General features: G+C 40.1%; 3 protein-coding genes across 3 annotated transcripts in view; 1 reads left to right on the top strand and 2 right to left on the bottom strand.

The window, feature by feature from the left end:
* TMOD3 (tropomodulin 3) overlaps positions 1-7,853 on the top strand; it is a 98,187-nt gene extending 90,334 nt beyond the window's left edge. The window contains exon 10 of the mRNA XM_018054203.1: positions 4,864-7,853. Within this exon, the coding sequence (XP_017909692.1) occupies positions 4,864-4,898 (35 nt within the window). The 3' untranslated portion in view covers positions 4,899-7,853. The remainder of the gene's footprint in view (positions 1-4,863) is intronic.
* On the bottom strand, positions 6,573-14,986 carry LOC102169968 (RNA polymerase-associated protein LEO1). The gene is made up of 4 exons (XM_018054204.1): positions 14,388-14,986; positions 13,306-13,459; positions 12,695-12,792; positions 6,573-11,693 (listed from the first exon to the last, which is right to left on the bottom strand). Exons 1-4 carry the CDS (start codon positions 14,610-14,612, stop codon positions 11,634-11,636), a joined length of 537 nt encoding a protein of 178 aa, XP_017909693.1. The 5' UTR covers positions 14,613-14,986; the 3' UTR covers positions 6,573-11,633.
* Positions 16,317-20,939, bottom strand: LOC108636990 (RNA polymerase-associated protein LEO1-like). Its single transcript, XM_018054205.1, has 4 exons — positions 19,239-20,939; positions 18,484-18,629; positions 17,731-17,812; positions 16,317-16,520 (listed from the first exon to the last, which is right to left on the bottom strand). The coding sequence occupies exons 1-4, from the start codon at positions 19,320-19,322 to the stop codon at positions 16,422-16,424; spliced, it is 411 nt and encodes a 136-aa protein (XP_017909694.1). The 5' UTR covers positions 19,323-20,939; the 3' UTR covers positions 16,317-16,421.

Below are 23,202 nucleotides of genomic sequence, written 5' to 3' on the forward strand. Positions count from 1 at the left end.
GATCAAACCAGAAAGTTTCACCCTTTTAGAAATTCAGTTTCACACGGTGATCTATAAATTAGTTGCAGTTTTTGAATTTTAAGTTTGGTGTTTCTTACTGAAGGGGCTTCCGTGGTAGTTCAGACCATAAAGAATTTGCCTGCAAAGTGGGAGACCCAAATTCGATCCCTGGGTTGGGAAGATCCCCTGGAGAAGGGAATGGCTACCCACTCCAGTATTCTTGCCTGGAGAATTCCATGGACAGAGGAGCCTGGCAGGCTACAGCCCATGGAGTTGCAAAGAATGAGACATGACTAAGTGACTAACACTTCTCATTGAAATATTTTTTAAATGCATGCAGAGAATTAAAATACTTCTTTTTAAAAAATTAATTTATTTATTTCAATTGGAGGCCAATTACTTTACAGTATTGTAGTGTTTTTTGCCATACATTCACATGAATCAGCCATGGGTGTACAGGTGTCCCCCATCCTGAACCCCTCTTCCACCTCCCTCCCCAACCCATCCCTCAGGGTTGTCCCAGTGTACCAGCCCTGAGCGCCCCGTCTCATGCATCGAACCTGACTGGCAATCTATTTAAAGGGAGTCACATTCCACTGTGATGCAGTTCTTTTAGGCTTCAGCCATATTTGCGTTTGCATTTTTAAAGATTTCTGGAGCAGAAAAACCTTTAATCCAGATCACTGTGAAAAATATTAGTTCAGACTTTCTGTTCTTTGATGACTGTAGTTTCTCATAGCAGATTTTAGCCTCTTTTCTTTTTTTAAGGGAAATTTGGTGTGTGTTGTTTATTTTAGATGTAGTTTGGAAAGTATGCTGATTATTTAGTATTTCTTTGTTAGTTACCTTCTGTTTTTTACACTTCAGGAATTTAAATTTTGCCTTGTTTTACAGCAGTGTTTCTCAAGTCTAACTGAACTTCACAGTTAGAAAACCTTAAGAACATATACCTTATTGGCTCTAAAAAGTTAGTTTTTTACTTACTAGGTTATACTTCATTCAAATAATCTATTTTATTTTCTAAGACTTTAAACTTTTGAAGGTCAGGGGCCATGTGTATCTTTTGAATCCACAGCTTTCTTTAAAACCACGTCTGACAATAGTAGGTACTTAATAAAGATTTATTAAGTAAAAAAGAATGTAGTAGAATTTGAATCCTTCTCAAAGTGGATTTTCTCGTAACTAAGCAGCTTCCCTGGGACACTTTCCCAGAATGGGAGATAGCAGAGAGGACAAATGGAGAGAGAGTGTCTCTATTCGTTCTCTCCTCTGAAACCACCTTAGCTTTCCTGGGATCCCACCAGTATCCTTGTAGCCCTAGCCATCTGTCACCTGTGTCCCTCCTAGGGAAGGTACCAGCAGCCGTCTGGCAGGAGCAGCGCAGCGAGGGCCTGTATGTATACAACCCTGCACGTGGAAGGGGTGCCAGCCTCTCAAGGCTCAGCAGTTGTGCCCTTCTGCATGCATGTTGTGGCAGGTGCTTTGTCCAGATCTCTGTCAGAAAGGAAGGCCTGATATCAGAGCAGGACTTTTGGCAGATGGAAGATGCAGGGAACAGATGAAAACAATTTCCTGGGCTGCCTTCTGTCAACACTGAGAAGTTAAGGAGTTGTGCATAGGCATGTGTAAGAGGATGAAAAGGCCATGTGGTTGGACACAAAGCTGAGGGCAAATGGCTTTGTGCTGGTAGCTCTCTAGACAAACCACCTGCCCTCCCCACGCTGTTTCATTCTGGTCCAAACCAGAGCTTCAGACACGGGTCTCAGGCATGAAATAAGAATAAGGACATTCCTGGAGTGAGCAATAGCATGGATAGAAGCTCAGATTTGGGACTAAGCAAGTTATTTATATGCTGAAGACAGCCTGCAGATTTTGAGAATTGACTCTCATAACAGGATGCAGAATCCAGAATAAACTTTGCATAAGTACTTGCTATTTGAAGCTAACAGAATGAAAATAAAATGCTGCCAGCGGATTAAGAGGGAATACTGATAGGAGGCACTAAAGTTACATGGTCAGGAACTTAGATTTGTTTGGAATTTATGTGGAGGTATTTGAGAGCCATTTTAGGCCACTCACTGAGTGCATGATTAAAACGATGCTTCAAAAACATGATTCTTACTACTCTTCTAGAGATGGAGAAGAAATGAAATCAGTTAGGATTTCTTGGCAATTGACTAATCAGGAAGTATGGAGAACTTATGTTTGTGGAGTGGGTTTTGGAAAGAAATTGCTAAAGAATTGTGAATAGGGCCAAATTTATTAGTCTGTCATCTGTAGGCTGAACGGAGGAATTGCTGAGGTAACACGTGGGCACCAGTGAGGAACGGGGGTCAGGAGTGGCCCTCTGCCTATCTGCTTCTGCTGTCCTGTGCTCACAGCAACAGCAACCTATCTTCCCTGCACCCTCAGCTGGTTTTACTTTTTACCCTGCACTTTGATTTCTGCCTGTAGATCAAGATGGCAAGCCTAAAGACTGTTTTCTTACAAGCATTCTAGTATGTGGTAACTGGGCAGCGATATCAGAGAACAGAACTTAACAACTTGTACAGCATCTCTGGGACGTATAATTTTCCTTCAGCTTGCAAATGGGGCTGTATCCTAGCTTTAGTGTCCCGATGTTGATAATGTCTCCCTCTCTCATTGTTTTCTTAGTCTCAACTTTTCATTGAAATAATCCTACCTACTCGCCATCTCTCCAGCTAAGAAGTATCACGGCTATAACAGCAAAGAGGTTATATGGTGTATGTGCAACATTCGATTGAACTCTGTCTTACGTTCCTATCTTGACACTCACTAACTATGTAATCAGTTTTGTATACTTTGTTCTATCTGTCCTATCGATCTTGTTTTTAATGTGCATTTTTAAAATAACATGCATTTTAACATCTGAAATTGTCTGCCAATAACATCCAAACACTACTGCAATTCAGAATTTTCTTGGAAACGTTCTACTTTAAAGAATGATATGATTTGCCTTTCAGATATATCTGTGTGGTTCAGATATCTATATACATGAATTAAGTTTGTATTTGCAGACTCAGTTCTCCATTTGATTTCTTCCCCTAATATTTCAGTAAACTTGTTCTTTGTTAACATGGGCTAAAATTAGAGTTGAGGTGCACACAGTTAAATTAAGTATATAAATGTTCGTGGGGACCTGAAACTGCAGCCCTCCTGGTTTTCATTTTCTAGCCAGCGGCCAGCCAATAGCTGGACAGGCTTTTATGCACATCACTTGATTGTCCAGTGTCATCTCTTAAAGCCCAGTGAACAGAAGCCAGCAGTCAGAACGACATGAGAGCAAGACCTGTAGCCTGGCCAGGAGGCCTGTGCACCTGTTGGCTTTTCATTCCTCTGTTAAAACAGCCAGTTCAGGCTGCACAAAGGCAGGTGCCTTCTTGCTTTTTTCCACAGAAGAGAGTATAGAAATTAACAGGCCAACCATGTAACTTACACAGAGGAACTTAACTTACTGGTAAGAGTATCAAAACCAGTTATGTGTACATGCAGATCCTCTAACTTTATAAAGGCTAAATTGGCTTTCCTCACCCCGAAAAGATGGCTGGCCTTAGGACCATTCCTTAACCCCACTGAATGCTTTCTATATTAACACGATACTAAGCAGCCTTGGGGCTTCCCTGGTGGCTCAGAGGGTAAAGCATCTGCCTGCAATGCGGGAAACCCGGGTTTGATCCCTGGGTCGGGAAGATCCCCTGGAGAAGGAAATGGCAATCTATTCCGGTACTCATGCCTGGAAAATCCCATGGATGGAGAAGCCTGGTGGGCTACAGTCCATGGGGTCGCAAAGAGTTGGACATGACTGAGCGATTTCACTTTCAAGCAGCCTTGAATTGCACAACCATGAGGTTCAGGTGTCACTATTCTCCTGTTACAGAGGATGAGTTGAGGCTCAGAGAGGTTGCCTTGCTTGCCAAAGAGCACACTACAAAAAGCAGCAGGTTCCCACTCTGTTGCTGACTCAATGGAGTCAGCAATAGGAACTGGCCCGATGCTGAGGAGCCCTGAGCTGCCAGCTCTCAGCAGATGTTCTCTGGTGGCTGACGGGTGAGACAGAAGGTAGCAAGATCCTGACGGAAGACTTCGCCCTGCTGCCAACGAGCATGGCCTCGCAGCTCAGGGTCTCCAGCCCATGCCTAGGCTGGGCAGCCTCAGACGTGCACCTTTGTTTACTCTGCTAACTGTGGGTCAACCACTTTGACCTCCCGAGTTTATGGTAGCCAGGGGTGACACCACCATATTACTAGGGTCTAAGATCTTCATTACTTTGCATTTGTTGTATTCTCAGAGCCCCAAACTGGCTCATTTTGTAGGAGATAAGAGAAGGAAAATTTGGAGAGCAGTAGTAGCAAGTCACTTACCTTTGAAACTTTCAGAAGTATTTTTGGTATGTTCTTTCACAAACTAAGGAAATAACCAGAAGGGCATGCAAATTACCTTTAATACTTTCTAATCCCAGCTGCCTGTGTGTTATTTCAAAATTTAATATGTTACCATTTTTAATGGAGGTATAAAATTTTTTAATACATGGATGAGACAGGCACAGTGAGTTGAAGGTGACTGCTGACCATTCTACTGTGCATTTCTAATGTTGCTGTTGTATAAGCACAGGGGAGCTTAGCTCCTCAGTTCCCAGCAGGTAAGTGAACATAGTAAAGGATACAAGTTTTTTATTTTAATAATAAAGGATATGAGTTTTTATTTTAATGGCTGTGTGAACTGCAAATGAACAATCCATTTTTTTACAACTCTAACTGGATTGCACAGAAACTTGTTTGTTACAAGCAAATGAACATTGTACAACCTAACAGGGATTTCTAACATTCTTTATTTTTCTCATAGTTCGCAAGAGACGAGTTGAAGGAGACCACCAGTAAGTCTGCCAACCTGTCATATTTGGAAGACGTTGAAAGGTCATCGAGGGTTCTTGTGATATCAGATGTAAATTTTTCCTGGGTAGAAGGGAAAAGACTGGAAATTTTTTTTTTTAATTACATGTATCTTTTTTCTAGTTTAAGGTTGTTACCAGTTTCAAACTGCAAAATCAATAGTAGGTGATATTTTGTATACTAAAGCATTATTTCTCCTAAAATTGATTTTAATTTAGCTTAATTAAATGTTTTGTGATGCGTTGGGTTTAAAAAAAATACAGTTGTAAAAAAGTTTAGGAAGTCATTTATGTAGAATAATATGAAAATTTTAAGGACCAATATTTTTTAAGTCAAAAAGGGACATTGCTGATGTCAGAACTGCTGTCGTACTTCTTAGGTACAAGGCACTTCAAAGCTTTCCTCCTTCCATGGCATGGAGACTTTTCCATGTTTTCTAGAACACACACACTTCTTTCTTGCAAACAGCAAAATGCCAACATCTTAAAACAGATGACTTAAAACTTGGTCATCTGTCTTAGAGTCAAAGCAGGTTTCCAGGTGAGAGGAAGCAGTCTCCTATGCCTCCCCAACATTGCACCTGTCTGAGGTGTCTCAGCACCTACAGTTTTTTTAAACAAAGTTATCATCTTGGCTAGGTTACACACTTTGTTTAAAAAGTAGCTGTGTCTAAATTCATTATAGGCTTTCATTTTAATAATGTGGGCATTATTAAATTTTTGTGAAAGTTCATAGTAAAAAAAAAATCTGAGTAGGAAAGCTATTTTCTTCCCTGTAAAAGGCATACAGCTAACTCTGTTATTCAAGGTTTAAAAAAAAAAAAGCTGTTGTTAAACACATGAAATCAGACTTATTAAATGGTGGAGATTAAGTCTCAGGAGCATGCAGAACAGTCCTTTAAATTGATGGTTACTGTAAAGTAAATTAGAAGCTGACCTGTGTATAAAGTAAGAGTTTACACAGGACAGTGAGATGTTCCTATATGCAGTGCAGAGTTGTCTGGATGATATACAATCACCCCTTACTGCAGATTTTCCAACCAATAAGAAAAATGACTATTCTTGATAAATCTAATTTTTATTAACTGTTAAATCTTGAACTTTGTGGTCCATACTGTGTAAAAGTAGTTTCTCCTAACAAGATGTCTTCCTATCACTGAAAGTATTAAAGTGAGTGGTTGAACAGGGTAGCGTGGTGTCAGGCCACTCCAGGACCAGTAGTGTGACAGACGACATGGATATGTATTCATGCCAGGTTCCAGGGCAGTCCCGGGAGCAGGAAGTGGGAGAGGCCGTACAGCTAGAGGACAGGGCACAAAGGAATCTGAACAATTCAGGCCTGGCTGTGTCACTTACAGGGAGATTTTTCTAAAGGGAGGAATCTCTTTCCAGAATAGGGGAGAGATGTTTCTTAATTTTTTTTTTTTTAAACTTCTTGAAACCAAATTATAAAATGTCTGCTTCTTTGTCTTGGACTAGTCAGTTTGTCTCGAGCTAGATGGCTCCCTGTATGCTATAGAAATAAGCCTTCTTGACAGGTGAAAGCTCTCCTCATAAGGACTGAGTGTGGGTTTCTTTGGAATCAGTATCCAGTGTTTGAAAGGGGCCAAAGATTGACTTTGCACTGTTCCACTATTCCCTTTTGGTTATAGGGTGCTGGAGATTTTTTTTTTTCAAGTTAGCAAGTCAAGCTCACTCTCACTGGCTCTCCCTCTCTCCTTTTTCATAAATGACTTTGGGAATGTACTTGATTTTTAGAGACTGCACAGTTCCAACAGAGGGGGGAGTTGGCATGGAGCAAGAGTACAGAGCTGCCAGTACACTTTTAGCAAGGCTTCCTTTTTTGCCCTTCCCTGTAAGTCAATGAATTGATAAGTATGTTACCCTGTCTTCACAAAAGTCGTTTTATTTTTAAATATAGGTAGGTAGAGCCTCACCTAGAATTCTGTATTAGACTTATGGGTAATATCTTTTCATTTATTATTTATCAAAGTATGAAGAAGTTGAGTGTTGTGCTTGTACCATTCCAGTTCTGAGCTACAACAGTTCATTATATAATGGAAGAAAAGATTTGTTAATAAATAACTAAAGGTGAACATTCATCTAACTGAATACAGAAAATCTTTCACAAATTGTAACACAAGGGAGAAAATGGAGTTTACTTTGATCTTTAAAAATCTGGCATCTCTCAAAAAAAAAAAAAAATCTTGCACCTCTTATCCTTTTAGTAAATTTCAATATTTCTATATTGTGCTAAAATTTTATAATAGAATTGTGAAATAGTCTTGATTTTTAAACCAAAGATCTTCCAAGACATTTAAGTTTTTGTAGTGTAACCAGTATGGACTTATCTCGTTATCCAAGCAAAGACTGTTCTTTGCATTTTTAAATTGCTGTTTTTTTAAAAGCTTTTAATTTCACATTTTATAAAATTTTATATTCATACTTGTCAGAAGTTCTGATTTTTCCATTTTGTCTACATGAAATTATATGTATTAAAATCAATATTAATGATATTATTAAAATGGATTTTGGTGCTACTTGTAGCTAAAGCCTAGTATCAGTCTAAAGAATAGGTGGAATACATCCTCTAAGGGTGCCTGTCATTTAAAAGACCAAATAAACAGTTTCTGTTTTAAAAAATTAGACTGTTATAAATTCTAAGGAGAATTAATTACCTTGACTGTTAAATTGCAGATTCTCATGATTTGAATGAAACAACCCACATACTTGCTTTGTGCAGTAGGTACTCCCTCAAACAGTTAACAGGTATAGAGCTTTGGAAATTCTTTTTTCCATTGACAGTATCTGATGTTTTTTCATTTAAAAAGGGGAATCCATGGTATAAAGAAAATTATAAAAGAAAACATGTTTTGATAAAAAGTTATGTTCTGTTGTACTTTATTTTTAACCCTTGCTGCCATTAAAATAAGATTAAACAATTCATGAGGTTTCATAAAATTGTAAAATTTTGGCTCTGTGGTCCTAGAACTTCTAACTTTTTCCGTATAAAATCAGGAATTACCATTATCTCCTGGCAGAAAAAGGGATCATTGTTTTCTGGAATCTACAGCAGTTTCCATTCTCTGTAAGTTCAGTACCATCTAGTTTTCCTCTATTACAATGTCACATCACTTAAATTTTTTTTCTAGTTTTATTGAGATAGTTGACATATAACATAGTTGAAGGTATAAAATGTAATGATTTGAGATATACACATACTTGCAAAATGGTTACTACAGTAAGTTTAGTTAACATCTATCACTTCACATAGTTTTAAAAAATGTTTTTCCTTGCGATGAGAATTTTTAAGTAACTTTCAAATATGTAATAATACAGTATTATTAACTGTCATCACTATGCTGACATTACATTCCTAGGACTTCTTTTTCTTTTTAAAATTTTTTAATTTTAAAATCTTTCTTACATGCGTTCCCAAACATGAACCCCCCCTCCCATCTCCCTCCCCATAAAATCTCTCTGGGTCATCCCCATGCACCAGACTTATTTTTCTTATAACTGGAAGTTTATACCATTTAACCACGTTCATCCATTTCACCCACTCTCCATACCTCAACTCTGGCAACCCGCAGTCTGTTCGCTGTATCAACGGATTTAGTCTTTTTAGGTTCGAATACAGGAGATCATATAGTATTGTCTTCCTTTCAGATTTGTTTCACTTAACACAATGCCCTCAAGGCCATTCCACTTTCATATAGTATTAACTGAAGACACAGCACCCACAAGACCCAAACACATTGGATATGTCAGAGCTCCTGTCAAGGGGTGTGAGTTCTTCAGTCTAAACATCCATAGAACCCTCTTTTCCATCACTTCTCACTGAACATTCATGTTTCTAGCTACTTCTCACTCAAAGGAACTCTTCACCAAGTTTTAAATTGAGAAAATTGTATTTACAATCAGCGAAGAATTTATATTAGGTCATTTTAATTTGGTCATTCTTTCTTATGTCGTATTTCTTGTGTGTTGTAATTTAGTTCTGTATGTCTTTCCCTACAAAAACTGAACACATTGGAACATTTTTATAATAAAACATTTACAAGTTTGTTAATGCTAAACTCTAACATGCAGCCTGATCTTTCAAAGAAGCCAGTCTTTAAACCCCTACCAAGCATTTTAGACAGCCTTCACTGATACATAAGGACTTTTACTTAGGAAATCTGCTCTGGTAGCTAGATAGATTGTAACACTGTGAAACACCACCAGCCATGTTTTGTATTGAGCACTATTGTTCAAGTTCGTACACTTTTAAGATAATCAAACTCTCAGAGTACACATATGTGAGTGAGGCTTAACTTCCTTTTCTACAGACAATCAGTATGTGTTAAATGCTGCAGAGCAATTAATAGGTCTAAAATTTTTCTGTCAGATATTGTAGTTCAGAGAGTAAGGTTTAAAAACAAATTCTGGGTGCTTGTTCGTGGGTATGTAAAGCAAATTTTTAGTTTAAATTTCACCTTAAGTCAAAAGGAAAACAGTTTGATTCAGCTGTTTAAACTGTTTAGATTTGTCTGCTTAAGAACTGTAAAAAAGATAAATTGTAAAGAAAATTGCTCATGCATACATGTGCATGCACAGAGTATATAAAAACCATTGTAATTTTGAGAAAGTGCCCACTCTTTTTTTTTTAAGTCTTTTGGATGAATTCTGTTTGGTTTCAGGTACGTTTAAAAGCTTGAAAATTACTTTTGTAACAGTGCATTCTTTGTCACATGAAATTGGGCATTTACATATTTTAATGCTAAAATATAAAAATGCTGTAAATGCTTACTTTTTCAATTTTAATTAAAAAAACTATTACAAAATATTCATTAATAATACTGGTTCATAATAGCACAGTGAATTTTCTTTTGAAGAATATGGATTATAGGCATTTAGAATTTACCATTTCATATTGGAACAAATAATTTCAATAAAGTCTATCAAATATACTGTAGACTTAGACTGTTTGGAAAATCCTGTTAATGCCTATGTTCTAAAGCTCACTCCTTACATACTTTTTAAGAACAAGTTTATTAATTTCCTTGAGTTATTCTGAAACTGTCAGGACTTGACCATTTACACCCATAAAGCAGCAAGTTCATATGGTCAGTCTCATACCATCAGTACTCAGCCTGGTCTGTCCATAAAGTCAAATTGAGTTTGTTTTTTTTTTTTAGCTGAGTTGACAAATAGAAAGAGGGACCTATGATATAGTGCGTCTGGGCCTGAGGGGAGCCAATCCTGCTATCATTTCTAAGGTAAAGCAAAGATATTGCTTATCAGTCACCTAAATCCACCAACCAAAAGAGAAAATCAGTGAAACATGTAATGGGTTTGAGGAAACTTTTAGGGATAAATATCAAATAATTCAACTTTGAAACTTAAGGAATAAAGAAATTTCTCTTGAATCTTTAGTATTGGCTGGCTTTCCAAGAATGGCTGTTGGGCTTACGTTCACATGTGGGAAGCCTTGATGCCTGTCCCCTTTGGTGAGTCAGAGGCTTGGGTGCTTTAGTTGTCAATTAACTTCAGCTCCTCTGAGTAGCCCTGGAGACAGGAGCTGTAGCCGTGGGGAGAGTGCCTTCTTGCTCAGCCAGTGGCACCTCACTCCTTTAGGTACCAAATATTAAGCTTTCCAGCATGTCTGCAAGGGTTGGTGGCCTCTAGGCTCAGCCCAGCTTTAGCCCTAGTCCTGTTGCTAAAGTAGCAGAGACTCAAGGCCACCTCTATAAAGAATAGCCAACCTAACCTATAGATCTAATGCAATCCCCATCAAATTAACACATTTCATTTTTCACAGAATTAAGACAAATAACCCTAATATTTATAGAGAACTATAAAAGACCCAGAATTGTCAAAGCAGTCTAGAGGGGAAAAAACAAAGCAGGAGGCATAACCCTCCCAGACTTGAGATAATACTACAAGGCTATAGTGACCAAAACAGTGTGGTACTGGTACAAAAACAGACATCCTACTATATACAGGATGGATGAACAACACAGGGGACTATATCCTGTGACAAACCATAATGGAAAAGTATGAAAAAATATGAAAAAGCATGTTTATGTGTGTATAACTGAGTCACTTTGCTGTACCAAAAAAACTTTATGTACCCATTATGTTCCAGCTACTGCACTAGTCAAAAAGCTAGAAGTCAAATCTAGTATTTTGTTTCCCATTGCTCTTTTTTCCCTCTAAACTTCTGGTGACCATTTTTCTCCAGTGTTTTGGATGTCTGTCTCCCTAAGATCAGTAATAGACCTGCTCAGCAGTGTGATGGCTGTGCAGATAAGTTCCTGATCCTTGTCTCAAAAATGCTTTTTTTTTTAAACTTGAGAAGAAAAAGCTTTGGTTAGAAGTCTTAAGTTCTAACTTAGCTTCCATATCTGTAATATGAGAACAGCAGCAGCCCTTTGAGTTGTTCTGAGGATTAGAACTGGTAAGGCCCATACGGCACGTAACAAAGCGTTGAGTCTCCAGTGAGCTCTCTTGTGCTATGCTTGCTCTGACGAAGAAAACCCAAGACACAGCACAAACCGTTACCAAAATGGTCTCACCTGGGAACAATGGATTTTCTAAAGTCACAGACTTGCTTCCAAACATTTTAAAACCACAACTAGGATTATGCAAAAGGAACTCAGTTCCTCACTTCAATCCCAAGTCATTTCATCATTGTTTTAAAGCAAGCAGTTGAAAACCATATTTATAGTGAGTACACGTTTTATGCTTCAGTCATCCTCTTCCTCTTCACCCTCTGCTTTCCTCTTTCTGGAGGGTTCATCTGAACAGATAACGAGAGAAGGTATAAAATTCAATACTGAATGTTTCTGGAAATTCTGTCTTAAGTAGTTCTGAGCTGATGGGGGAGCCAGCCTTTCAAGTTAGAACTCGACCCCCCAATGATGACCTTGTCCACAGACAGGTCAGACAAGGGGAGCCCAGACTTCCAGTGTTCAAGGCCAAGGAACACGTCACTCTGTTTTGGTGTGGATTCCCGTCATTACTACTGGAAATATGTTCCTCTGCTTCCTCAGTACTTCACTTTCTCTATCTAAAATTCACTATTTTAAAGCCTGTTGATTTTTTTTTTAAAGGACTGCTTGTGTTTTATGTGCTTTTTTCAGTATGGTTTCCAAGTTTTAAATAGATTTTTTCCGCATGAAAAATGAGTGCTTCTTTTACATAGTAAGAGCCATTTCTGTTACTGAGATGTTTTCTCTGACCTGTAACTCATGACCCATAGTGGAGTGTGTTATGTGTTCAGAAAACACTGGATAAATGAATATGGTACAATGGCAACAACAGAGTGAGTCACTTTGTGTAATTAAGACTTAAATTTTCTTGTGATCTTTAAGTGGAAAAGGAAATAAAGTAGATAATTTTAATAACATGGAAATGAAATAACCCTGCGCTATTATTATGCTCCTGGTGATCGTGAGAGGCCCCTTGATCTATTTCACTGAACTACTGCTAGTTCTCTAGTTGGGCCCTGGGGTCTCAGCCCCATGTCTTTTCTCACAGGCCTTTCTGTCCACTGGCACACCCACCCTAACACTTCCTTCAACGTCCAACAGGAGGTGACTGTTCTGGCTGCCTCCCGCTGCACACAGGTGTCAGGCCTTCCTCTGGGCCACGCCTAGGCTTGTTACCGCATTCATCTCACCGAGTTGTAGGGCGATGTGTAGACACCTGTCTGTGCTCCTGGGCTGTGAGCTCCTTGTTCCGGGAGTCGGCTTGTGGCTACAGAACAAACCCCTTCAGATTGAATAAATCTGGTTTTACCTCATCAGTGGTGACTTTCTTTGCTGTCAGTGATCTTTGAGCCCCATCTTCATCTTGTCCCTCATCACTCTCTGGAGAATAGATTCTGGTCCCTTCCTCTGAAAGCAAATTTGAGGACTTTAGATATGGGACTGACCTTCAAAGATGAAGACTCATTTATTCCTGAAAATTTTTTTTTTTTTACTGTTGAATGTTGTTACTTCCCACTGTATATTTCCCTTTGTTGAGACACCAACCATTTTTTTTAAGTTTTCATGAAGAGATACATACAGCTTTCAAACATGCTGAAATGACTCATATTGGAGAGGTTTTTTTCCCTCAGAGAGACTGATCACTTTTAAATACCTGAAGGGCTGCACACACACATTTTTTAAAACTACAAAGTTTAACACTGGGTCCTTAATTATACAATCAGGCAAACTGCCTATTATACATTTTTTACCATGAGGACATAAATTATTTGGTTGATTTTCTTAATTATGGGGGTGCCTTATTTTCCCAGCCAACTTTTCATGTTGAGAAAGTGGTCCTAACAGAAACTGGAGCAAAGGCCTTTGCATTGTCCTCAGTGAATGAGAGCAGGACGGACACTCAGTGGTCACCACACTCACCTCCGCGTCCCCCTTGGTCGTGGTTTTCGACGGCTTCACCCTCCTCGTCACTGTTGGGGTCCTGGTAGGGGGCACTGGGGCCCCCCTGCTTCTGCAGACGGATTGTCTCCTGGTGAGCAGAAGCCCTCAAACGTGCTGCTGCTTTCTGTAAAGACTTAAAAAAAATGAATTCACTTAGTGCTCACTTGAAACTAAAGAACATGAAAATGCCTTGCCCAGGATAACACCAGCTCCTATGTCCTCAGGGTGAGTTCTCTCCGTTTCACACCTCTGTTACCACACACGGTCGTCGCCATGTTCAGTTCTAAGGCATGAAGACACCACAGGGTGGACAGGCAGAAGGCTCCCTCACACCAACCTCCCCATCACAACTGGCACGGGCACGGCCTTGGGAGCTGCAGCGTCCCCTCTGCTGCCAGGAACAGTCCAGAGGGCACGACCAGCCTGAGGAGCCTCGTCCATGTCAGCGGATGCCTGAGGGAGGCAGGTTCTCTTCACCCTGAGACACACCTGACTTGCCCAGGCTCCACCAGATTACCATGGCAGCCAGATATTCCTGCCTGGGGCCGTCAACCCAGGGCACTCCCCACAGCTAACAGCAGGATGAGGGGGGTGCTGGTGGGGAGGGTCCCTGAGTCCCAAAGTAGAGCCCTTGTTCCCTTCCATCCAGCTGGCTTCCACATGTTGGGTTCCACGGGTAGGGCCAGTGTTGACTGAGTCAGGAATGTCCTTTTTTACTTTTTTTAAGGAATATCCTTCTGACCTTCCTATATCACCTCCCCTCTGGCTAACACAGCTTAATGATACGTGTCAAAGTTTATCTTTTTTTAAAAACTGTCAGTTTTCCTCTGAGAGCTCACAGATTGGAGAGAGAACACCTCAGTGTCTGGATTGCTGTGTCTCACCACTGGCCCATTGACTATGACCTTTTCTATGGTTAACCACACACTTGGAAGCTTAAGCTGGCTCCCTGATAACTACAAGAGATAAAATGACTGTGACAATAAGATGATTTAATATTCTGAAAAGCTCAGCTCTTAATGCTCCCAAACAATCCTAGGATAAAAGCTCAGTCAACATACCTTAATCAACTCTACACGCTGGCATTCAGGATCAGGACCCACCACTGGTAAGATTCTAATCGTCTGCATCCTTGAGCATCTACTAGCAAGTGGCAGGGTCACCTTTTTATGTGTGGCATAGTCTGTAGCATGAGGTCTGCGGGAAACAGACAAAAACGACTCACTATCTACTAAGAACATTTGCAGGCAATCACAGCAACAGCAAACAGCGGCGGACAGTAACATCAGCACCCACAGCCCTCTCCTCTCACACGTGCACACACCGAGAGCATGCTTGCAGTCAGCCGGCTTCCCAGGTCAAAGGCCCTGAAGAGAAGGGATGTGCTGACCAGCAGAGTGGCACAGACAGTTCAGGCCTCTTACCAGGTGTGCCGATCAATGTGAATTAATAACTGGTCTTCTGGTTTAGACAGCAGCTTCGTGTTGGTTTCCATAGCATGAACTGGCTCCCTGAGAGACAGGAACTTGTTGCAAAGGTGAAAAATGGCATGGGAACCAGACCATGGGCCTTGGGGAGCTGCACTTCAACATCACGCCAGTCAGGCTCTTTGCACATCCAGCCTCTCTAACCTGTTGCTCAAACTGCCAAGCAGCAATAGGTCACTATGAATAGTTACCTGAAGGTGAGTTTGGACTTAAAGACGGCTTGTCCCTGCAGACCAGTGTCTTCCCTGATGAACAGGTGGTTGTGATTGGCCTGCATCGTGGCCTTGTAGATATCAAACACCTCGTTGCCTAAATGTAGGGACAGGCTGGAAACAGAAATAGTTCAGTTATTAGGATGGATAGTTAACAAATCCTATAGCTTCCATTCTGTCATGCTGTTTTGTCATTAAGTTGTGCTCGACTCTTGCAACCCCATGGACTGTAGCCCGCCAGTCTCCATGGGATTCTCCAGGCAAGAACACTGGAGTGCACGCCATTTCCTTCTACAGGGGATCTTCCCAACCCAGGGATCAAACCTGCATCTCCTGCATTGGCAGGTGGGTTTTTTTATCATGAGCTACCAGGGAAGTCTCCTCTACCCTGTTAGCAATTCTTAAAATGCTATGGAACTGCAGGATCCTGTCCCCATACTGAAGATTTAAGACAGACAAAAGATACTAGAAACAACTAACCTACCTCCTTTCAAAGTAAAAGGTGGTAAAATCCATCTTCCTTTCAACTTGAAATCTAATTGTTTTATCATTTCCCAATCTCTACGACTTCATTAGTAAAATAGAAATCGTTTTTTCAAACATACCAATCTATAATGTCTAATGGTCACATATGCGCTCTGATATTAGGTTTTTATCTTGTTAAGGTAGATACTGTGAATTTGATTACTTCTTGGGTCTATGTCTAGAGTCTCCCAGCACAGCACTGTGACCTCAACCCTGTTTATTTCTCCCAGGTTTCTCAGATAATGCCAGGAGCCTCAGTTCAGTTCAGTCGCTCAGTCATGTCCTACTCTTTGCGACCCCATGGACTGCAGCACGCCATGCCTCCCTGTCCATCACCAACTCCCAGAGCTTACTCAAGCTCATGTCCATTGAGTCAGAGATGCCATCCAACCATCTCATCCTCTGTCGTCCCCTTCTCCTCCCAGTCTTTCCCAGCATCAGGGTCTTTTCAAATAAGTCAGTTCTTCCCATCAGGTGGCCAAAGTATTAGCGTTTCAGCTTCAGCATCAGTCCGTCCAATGAATATTCAGAACTGATTTCCTTTAGGATGGACTGGTTGGATCTCCTTGCTGTCCAAGGGACTCTCAAGTGTCTTTTCCAACACGACAGTTCAAAAGCATCACTTCTTTGACACTGAGCTTTCTTTATAGTCCAGCTCTCACACCCATACATGACTACTGGAAAAACCAAAACTTTGACTAGATGGACCTTTGTTGGCAAAGTAATGTCTCTGCTTTTTAATATGCGATCTAAGAGGCCTAGATTTTGTTAATTCCGTAATGAAAAAAGATCCCCAAATATGGTCCTACACAGAAAACTTCATTCATCCCAGGCCTCCCTCTGGGTGTTGCCATACTCCTCAGGTCTGTGCTCACCTTCCATCCGACCACTTGACTATCCGAGCATTGCTTTCTTTAATTTTAATTCCGTCTTTATTCCGGCGTATCCTCCATCGTATAGTATTTTCTATCTGATATAAAACACAAAGGCATACAAAACCAGCTGGTAAAGAATCTGCCTGCAGTGCAGGAGACCTGGATTCAATGCTTGGGTAAGGAAGATGCCCTGGAGAAGAGTGTGGCAACCCACTCCAGTATTCTTGCCTGCAGAATCCCATGGATGGAGGAGTCTGATGGGTTATAGTTCATGGGATCGCACAGAGACATGACTGATCAACTAACACTTTCACATACAAAACCAGTATTACTGACTGCATGTTCTTTTCTTCTCAAGTGATTTATAATCACATGCCAAGAATTCAGAGGTGGTGAGAAAATAAGCTCACTGAAAAATAGATGATTAGGCAACATGGAAACCCTCCTACTACAGATACCTAGAGACACTGGTTAAACTCACCAGACGTTCTGTTTTAATCTTTTCTGAGCTCCACCTCATGGCAGTGGAAGCAAAAACTTAGGGCCCATAAGAGGTAGGAGGTTATAACTCAGATTTCTATTGCAGCCCCACTTGAAGGGTTCTGAACCCAATGAAAGGACTAAAGAAAGGCCCAGTAGGAAAGAAAGCTCTGAGCGTTAATTTTTTTAAAAAATTAAGTAATAAACAATAAATTAAAACCTGAGACTTTTGCTTTACCCATATGGTGAGACACTCCAAATTACAAAAGTAGTATAAGGATGGCTACCACCGTGGCCTCTGGCAGACGCTCATTCCATACCCGGTTAAAGACAATGCCATTCCTATGAGAGCAATAGTAGGGTTTTGCTTTCCAGGTCTTCTCAAGGGGGACCCCCTAATGACAAGACTTCTTCTCTGTGCGTAAGCTGAATTTCCATAGTCTGAGATATTTTTACTGTGGGAAGCAGCTCAGATCTATCCATGATAAAAATTGGAGGGGCATTTCTGTATATCTAGCTATATTATTATTTATCCTGAAGGAAGTAGCTAACAATTTTCAAGAATTCTTATCTTGACTGCTGTCAAAAAATTACAACTGCCAAAGAAAGGTTAGAAAAGTGATAATTCTACAACAATTTTTTAAAAAGGATATGTACCTTCTCTCCTAAAAATATTCTGAAAAGACATTTAATTCCTCATTCTAAACAGGTATTTATTGATCAAAAAATAAACATAAAGATCATTTTGTAAATTCATCTCAAACTGTTATCCCTGTGTTTTATTTTATAAAAAGCTTAAAAAAAAAATAAAGTGTGGAATGGTACCTTTAATTTTAACCTGGTTCTCTCTTCATCAAGCATTTTCTTGTTTTCAAATTCATCTTCATAATACTGAGGATCAAAAGGCCTAAAAATTGTTTTTTAATATATTAGCCATCTTTAGTATGAATATAAAATAATAGTCTTTATAACATGTACCAATGTTAAAAAAAATCACAGTAGACAAATAACTTCAAGTAAAACTTCAAAGAAGTATGCAAATTAGCTTTTAAATTGTTTTCTTGTTTGGTGAAATAGTCCTCTAAAGTATAGGTGACACATGATCTGCCTTTTCACATTTTTTAAGAAAGGTGTCATGTTTAATTGCACAAGAGCTTGCACTTGTGAACCAGCATGATACCCAGCCACACTATTTTGTTTTCAAATATCATCATCTTTTCTAGATTCACAATGGATTTTGCACTGAACTTTTGTGATTTTTCCAGCAAACTTTCTCACCTTCGTTTACCAAATTTTCAGCTTTATGAGAATAAAAAACATCTTCATCAGCTATGATATCTGTTCAAGGATAAGAAAGTGCCAAAATGCTAAAAGAATTATTAGCAGTAAAGCTTTCTCATGCCAGTAAATTCATCATTTTCTACCATAGCACACCCTAAACTTAATTTTTTCAGAGTTACATGAAAAATCTCCCACCTCTGTGATTAGCCAATGCATTACAAACAAGAACATTTACAGTCCACATACTTTTACTCAATATCTTGCAGGAAAAATAATACTTTAAATCAGTCCTCTTACTTGGATTCTATGCTGAGAAATTTGGGTAGTTTAACAAAGTATAATTCATTTCCTAAATCAGAGTTGATGTTAGGAATTTCTACTTCTATTTTGGTTTCAGAAATTGGCTCTTCCTCCTGCTGGTTCTGAGGCACTCCACATCCATCCTAAGGAAAGAATCAGAATGTGAAAGCTTGAGGTGGCATTAGAAATGCCCTAGCTGTCCTTCCGCAACAGGCAGATGCAGGTTTGACAGGAAATAAATTTAGAAACCACTTCAGAGATAAAGTAGTCAGCAGCCCCTCCAGCCTCACCTCAAAATTTCATCCTTTCTATCCTACTCCCCCCAAACCACCATGTAAAACAAGGCCCGTCAGCCTGCATTACCAGAAAAAAATGTTGACATACCTAGTTTTCATAAGATATTTAGCAACACAAGTGTGAAATTATACAACACTTCAATACTAAGTAACTATTAAAATCAGAGAAAAATGTCAAATAGTACACACTTCTCTGCACAAGTTTGAGTAAGAAAAGCTTTTGAATCAAAGGTTTTCAAATTATGAGTCCTCACAGTCTAGCCCCTAAAGTTTGGCATCAAATTCATTCTGAGCAATTCCTTCTATGCCCTTTAATATCCAGAAATTCCCAACATAGCTAAGAAAGTCACCTATTCATCAGATGTTCCAGACTCTATATGAGAGAGTCAGCCCCATCAGCCTGTGAAACTTTTTTCTTAGCTTTGAACAATAGGCTCCGTTGAGATTTGTACTTACTTTAACAGGCTGTTTTTGAATGGGTGGTTGATTATCCCCATCACTGTCTGAAGAAATGTCATCTATGTCTCCAAACAGATCCATTGTCCCACTATAATCTTCAATGTTGGGAAAGAATGCATTGTATTAATTTATTTCTCTTGACTGAAGTTCTTCACATAGTTCTTGGCTCATCATTTCACTATATTTCCAAGATTCATAAACCAAATTTCTATTAAGCCATCCTGAAACTGGCTCCATGAGCCTGGGCCTCAGAAGCCTAACGAGCAGGAGTGACTACAGAGAAGGAAAATGGGGGTTAGTTGGTGGAAGTCAAGTTGCTGTGAAGGCCAGCTTTCAAGGTGGAGCCCGGGGGTTCCCGCCTCTGGTATGCTTGCCCTTGTGCAGTCCCCTCCAACAGGCCTCATGGTTGGTTTACATGATCAACAGAATACAGCTTCACTTCCGAGGCTCAGCACGACGTCATGGCCTTTCTGCCTCACTCTTTCTCCCTTGGGTCACTTGCTCTGGAGGAAGCCAGCTACCACGATGTGAAGACACACAAACTGCCATGGAGAGGCTCATGTGGCGAGAAACTGAGTCCCCCCGCCCAAGCACCATGAGAGTGAGCCATCCTGGAAACGGATCCTTCAGCCTGAGATAACAACCTGACTCAGTGTTGGATGAGCCAACATCCTGACTAAAGCCTTGTGAGAGACCCTGGGCCAGGGCTACACCACTCCTGACCCTTAGGACTGTGAGATATATGAAATGTTTATTTTAAGCTGGCCCTCTCAAGGAATGTAGCTGGGGAAGGTGAGGGGTGGTGTGCAAATCATACAAGACATATCTACTTCGACACTCCTGTCTCCCTGTTTTTGGATTCCCTCTGCACAATGCCAGGGAAGCTTTGGTATCTCAACTTCATTAAATGTAGGCCACCACTGAGTGTTCTTAGTTAACCAATCAAGTACAGAGCCATGTCCAGAATATATAAGTGCAGCCATATCAGTAAATATGGCCCAAGGTAGTCAAGTGTTTTTCCTTCATCTCACATTCTTAGAATCCACTTTCCCACATATTCCCCAGGCTTTTGCCCATATGTATTATCAAAACCTTGCAATTGTTTTGATGTATAAATTATTTCTTCTTCAGTTGAAGTTTATGCTTTCTTTGCCAGTATATAAGATCCTAGTGATGGATCTATTGGTAAAAATTGGGTAAGACAGCACTCAGCTGAGTGGTTCTTGAGGAGAATGAAAACTGACCCAAGTGATGTTATTACAGGATTTTCAAGCAAGAAGACTAGTTTCACAACCTACTGAATGGGAGACAATATTTGCAAACGATATGACCAATAAGAGGTTAATAAAAACAGGTCATCCAATATAAAAAAAATCTGATTAATGGGCAGAAGACAGTAATAGACATTTTTGCAAAAAAGACACAGAGATGTTCAAGAGGCACATGAAAAGATGCTCAACACTCCTAATCATTCAAAATAGAAATCAAAACCACAGTAAGATACCACCTCACTGAATAGCTACCATCAAAATGTCTATAGATAGCAAGTATCAGTGAAAATGCGAAGAAAGAGAGACCCTTGCATGCTGTTGTGGAGAATGTAAACTGGTGCAGCCACTACGAAAAATAGTATGGCGGTTGCTCAGAAAACTAAAAGTAGGGGCGTCCCTGGTGGCTCAGAGGTGATGAATCTGCCTTCCAATGCAGGAGACATGGTTCCAATCCCTGATCCAGGAAGATCCTACAGGCTGCAGAGCAACTATGCCCGTGTGCCACAAATACTGAGCCTGTGCTCTGGAGCCCACAAGTTGCAGCTGCTGAGCCCACACACCCTAGAGCCCGTCCTGTGCAAGAAGAGAAGCTACCATACCGAGAAGCCCGTGCACCACAACTGGAGAGTAGCCCCTACTCACCTCAACTAAAGAAAAAAGCCCACAGAGGAATGAGGACCCAGCACAGCCAAATATAAATAATTTTAAAAAAAAACTAAAAATAAAACTACCATCTCGTAATTGTACTCCTTGGTTTATATCTGAAAAAAACAGAAACCCTAATTTTAAAAGATACATGTACCCCAAGGTACAATATTTACAATAAATATTATAATATTTATTATTGTAATATTTAAGCAATATTTACAATAGCCAAGATATCGAAGCAACCAGTCCATCAACAGATAAATGGATTTTAAAAAAAGATACGGTGTGAATATAAATATCTAATGAAATCCTACTCAGCCATAAAAAAGGAATGAAACTCTCACTTGCAACAGCAGAGACGGACCTAGAGGGTACTATGCTTATTAGTGAAATAAGTCAGATGACCACAGATACAGTATGTTATGACTTATATGTGGAATCTGAAAAATAAACCAGTGAATATAACAAAACCAACAGACTCACAGACATAGAAAACAAACTAGTGGTTACCAGCAGGGAGAGGGGAGCGGGGAAGGACATAATAGGGGCAGGGAATTAAGACGAACAAATGACTGTGTATAAAGTAATAGATTACAAGGACATAGTGTACAGCACATGAAACACAGCCAACATTTCATAACTTTAAATGGAGTATAATCTATAAAAAATATTCAAATCACTGTTTTTGTACACCTGAAACTAATAAATCAACTATATATTAAAAAAAAAAAAACTATTAATAGTTTCCTCAGACATAGGGAGGCAAAGTGCTTCTCACAGGCAAGGGAGACTCAGAGAGACTACAGACTTTGTTTTTCACCTTCGTCTGAATCCAAACAGATATTCCCATCCTGTGACAAGTCATAATGAATAAGAATATAAAAAAGAACATATACGTATAACTGAAATACTTTGCGATACAGCAGAAATTAACACTGTAAATCAATTCTTTAATTAAAAAAAAAAAAAGCCAACCTAAGCTTGTAAACTTTCTGCTAAGTGCTCCAGGGCACTCAGAAGCATGCACCCCATACCAGTCCTTAGTCAACAGGACTGCCTAACAAGTATAGCAGCCACTTGAGCCCTCAACCACAGGGGATAATCGGATTCATCATGAGGCCAAGGCAGCACCATTTCCCTTTGGCGAGGAACTTGGACCTGCATTCAAACCCAAACCAACCCATGCACCTCATCTTTGAGGATTTGCTTCCTTGACTACCACTCAGGTCCAAGTTGGGCCACAGAAAACATACCAGTTGTTTATACAGATACATTTCAGTATTTCTTTTTCATCGCAATTAGGTTTAAAGCTGTTGATTTTGGTTACAAGAAATACAAAGAGAATTCCTAAAGGGATGACAAAAGTAGCAAATTCAGAGCCCCTTCCACCCCCAGAGATAAGGGAAAAAGGGAAAATGTAATTATTCCTAAACTTAAAAACTTGTAACAGAGCCCCCTGGAGCTGAAACTCATACCTGAGGAAGAGAAGTGTTCGGCAGGCACTGATGTCTCTCAGGAGTACAACAAAGCTGGCTCCTCAAGTTTTCGTAAAACTGCAAACTGGACTGAGCAGCTGTGGGAATTAACTGCCTCAGCTGAGGTGAACAAGTCCTGGTTGGCTCCCTTCAACAGGAAGCCCCCACGAAGTTCTATAAGCAAACAGGAAGGAGCAATCTATTGGTTGTTATCCAGGCTCCCAGTCCTCTCCAGCGCCCCCTAACAGGGGCAGCTGGCAAAGCTGAAGTGTGCTTGCAGAGGCTTGACCTTTCACCGCCAAGCTCTGCATGGAAGGGGCAGGTTTGGAGATGGGAGACTCCAAGAGCTCAGTCATTGTCACATAAGTGTCTACTAGTAAAAAAAAAAACAGAAACTATGTTGTCCTAGAAAAGACAGAGTCAAAAATGAAGGCTCTCAGGGGCCAGACATCAGTTTCAACTTGATAAGCCAATAGCAAAGGGGCTACAGGTTTGCGAGTTAGGCAAGTAATACAAAGGTGAGCTGGACCTTCTCTTTCAGTGTCACTTCTCTATAACCAGGGTTCA

The sequence above is a fragment of the Capra hircus genome, chromosome 10 (genome assembly GCF_001704415.2).
Source record: "Capra hircus breed San Clemente chromosome 10, ASM170441v1, whole genome shotgun sequence".
Lineage (NCBI taxonomy): Eukaryota > Metazoa > Chordata > Mammalia > Artiodactyla > Bovidae > Capra > Capra hircus.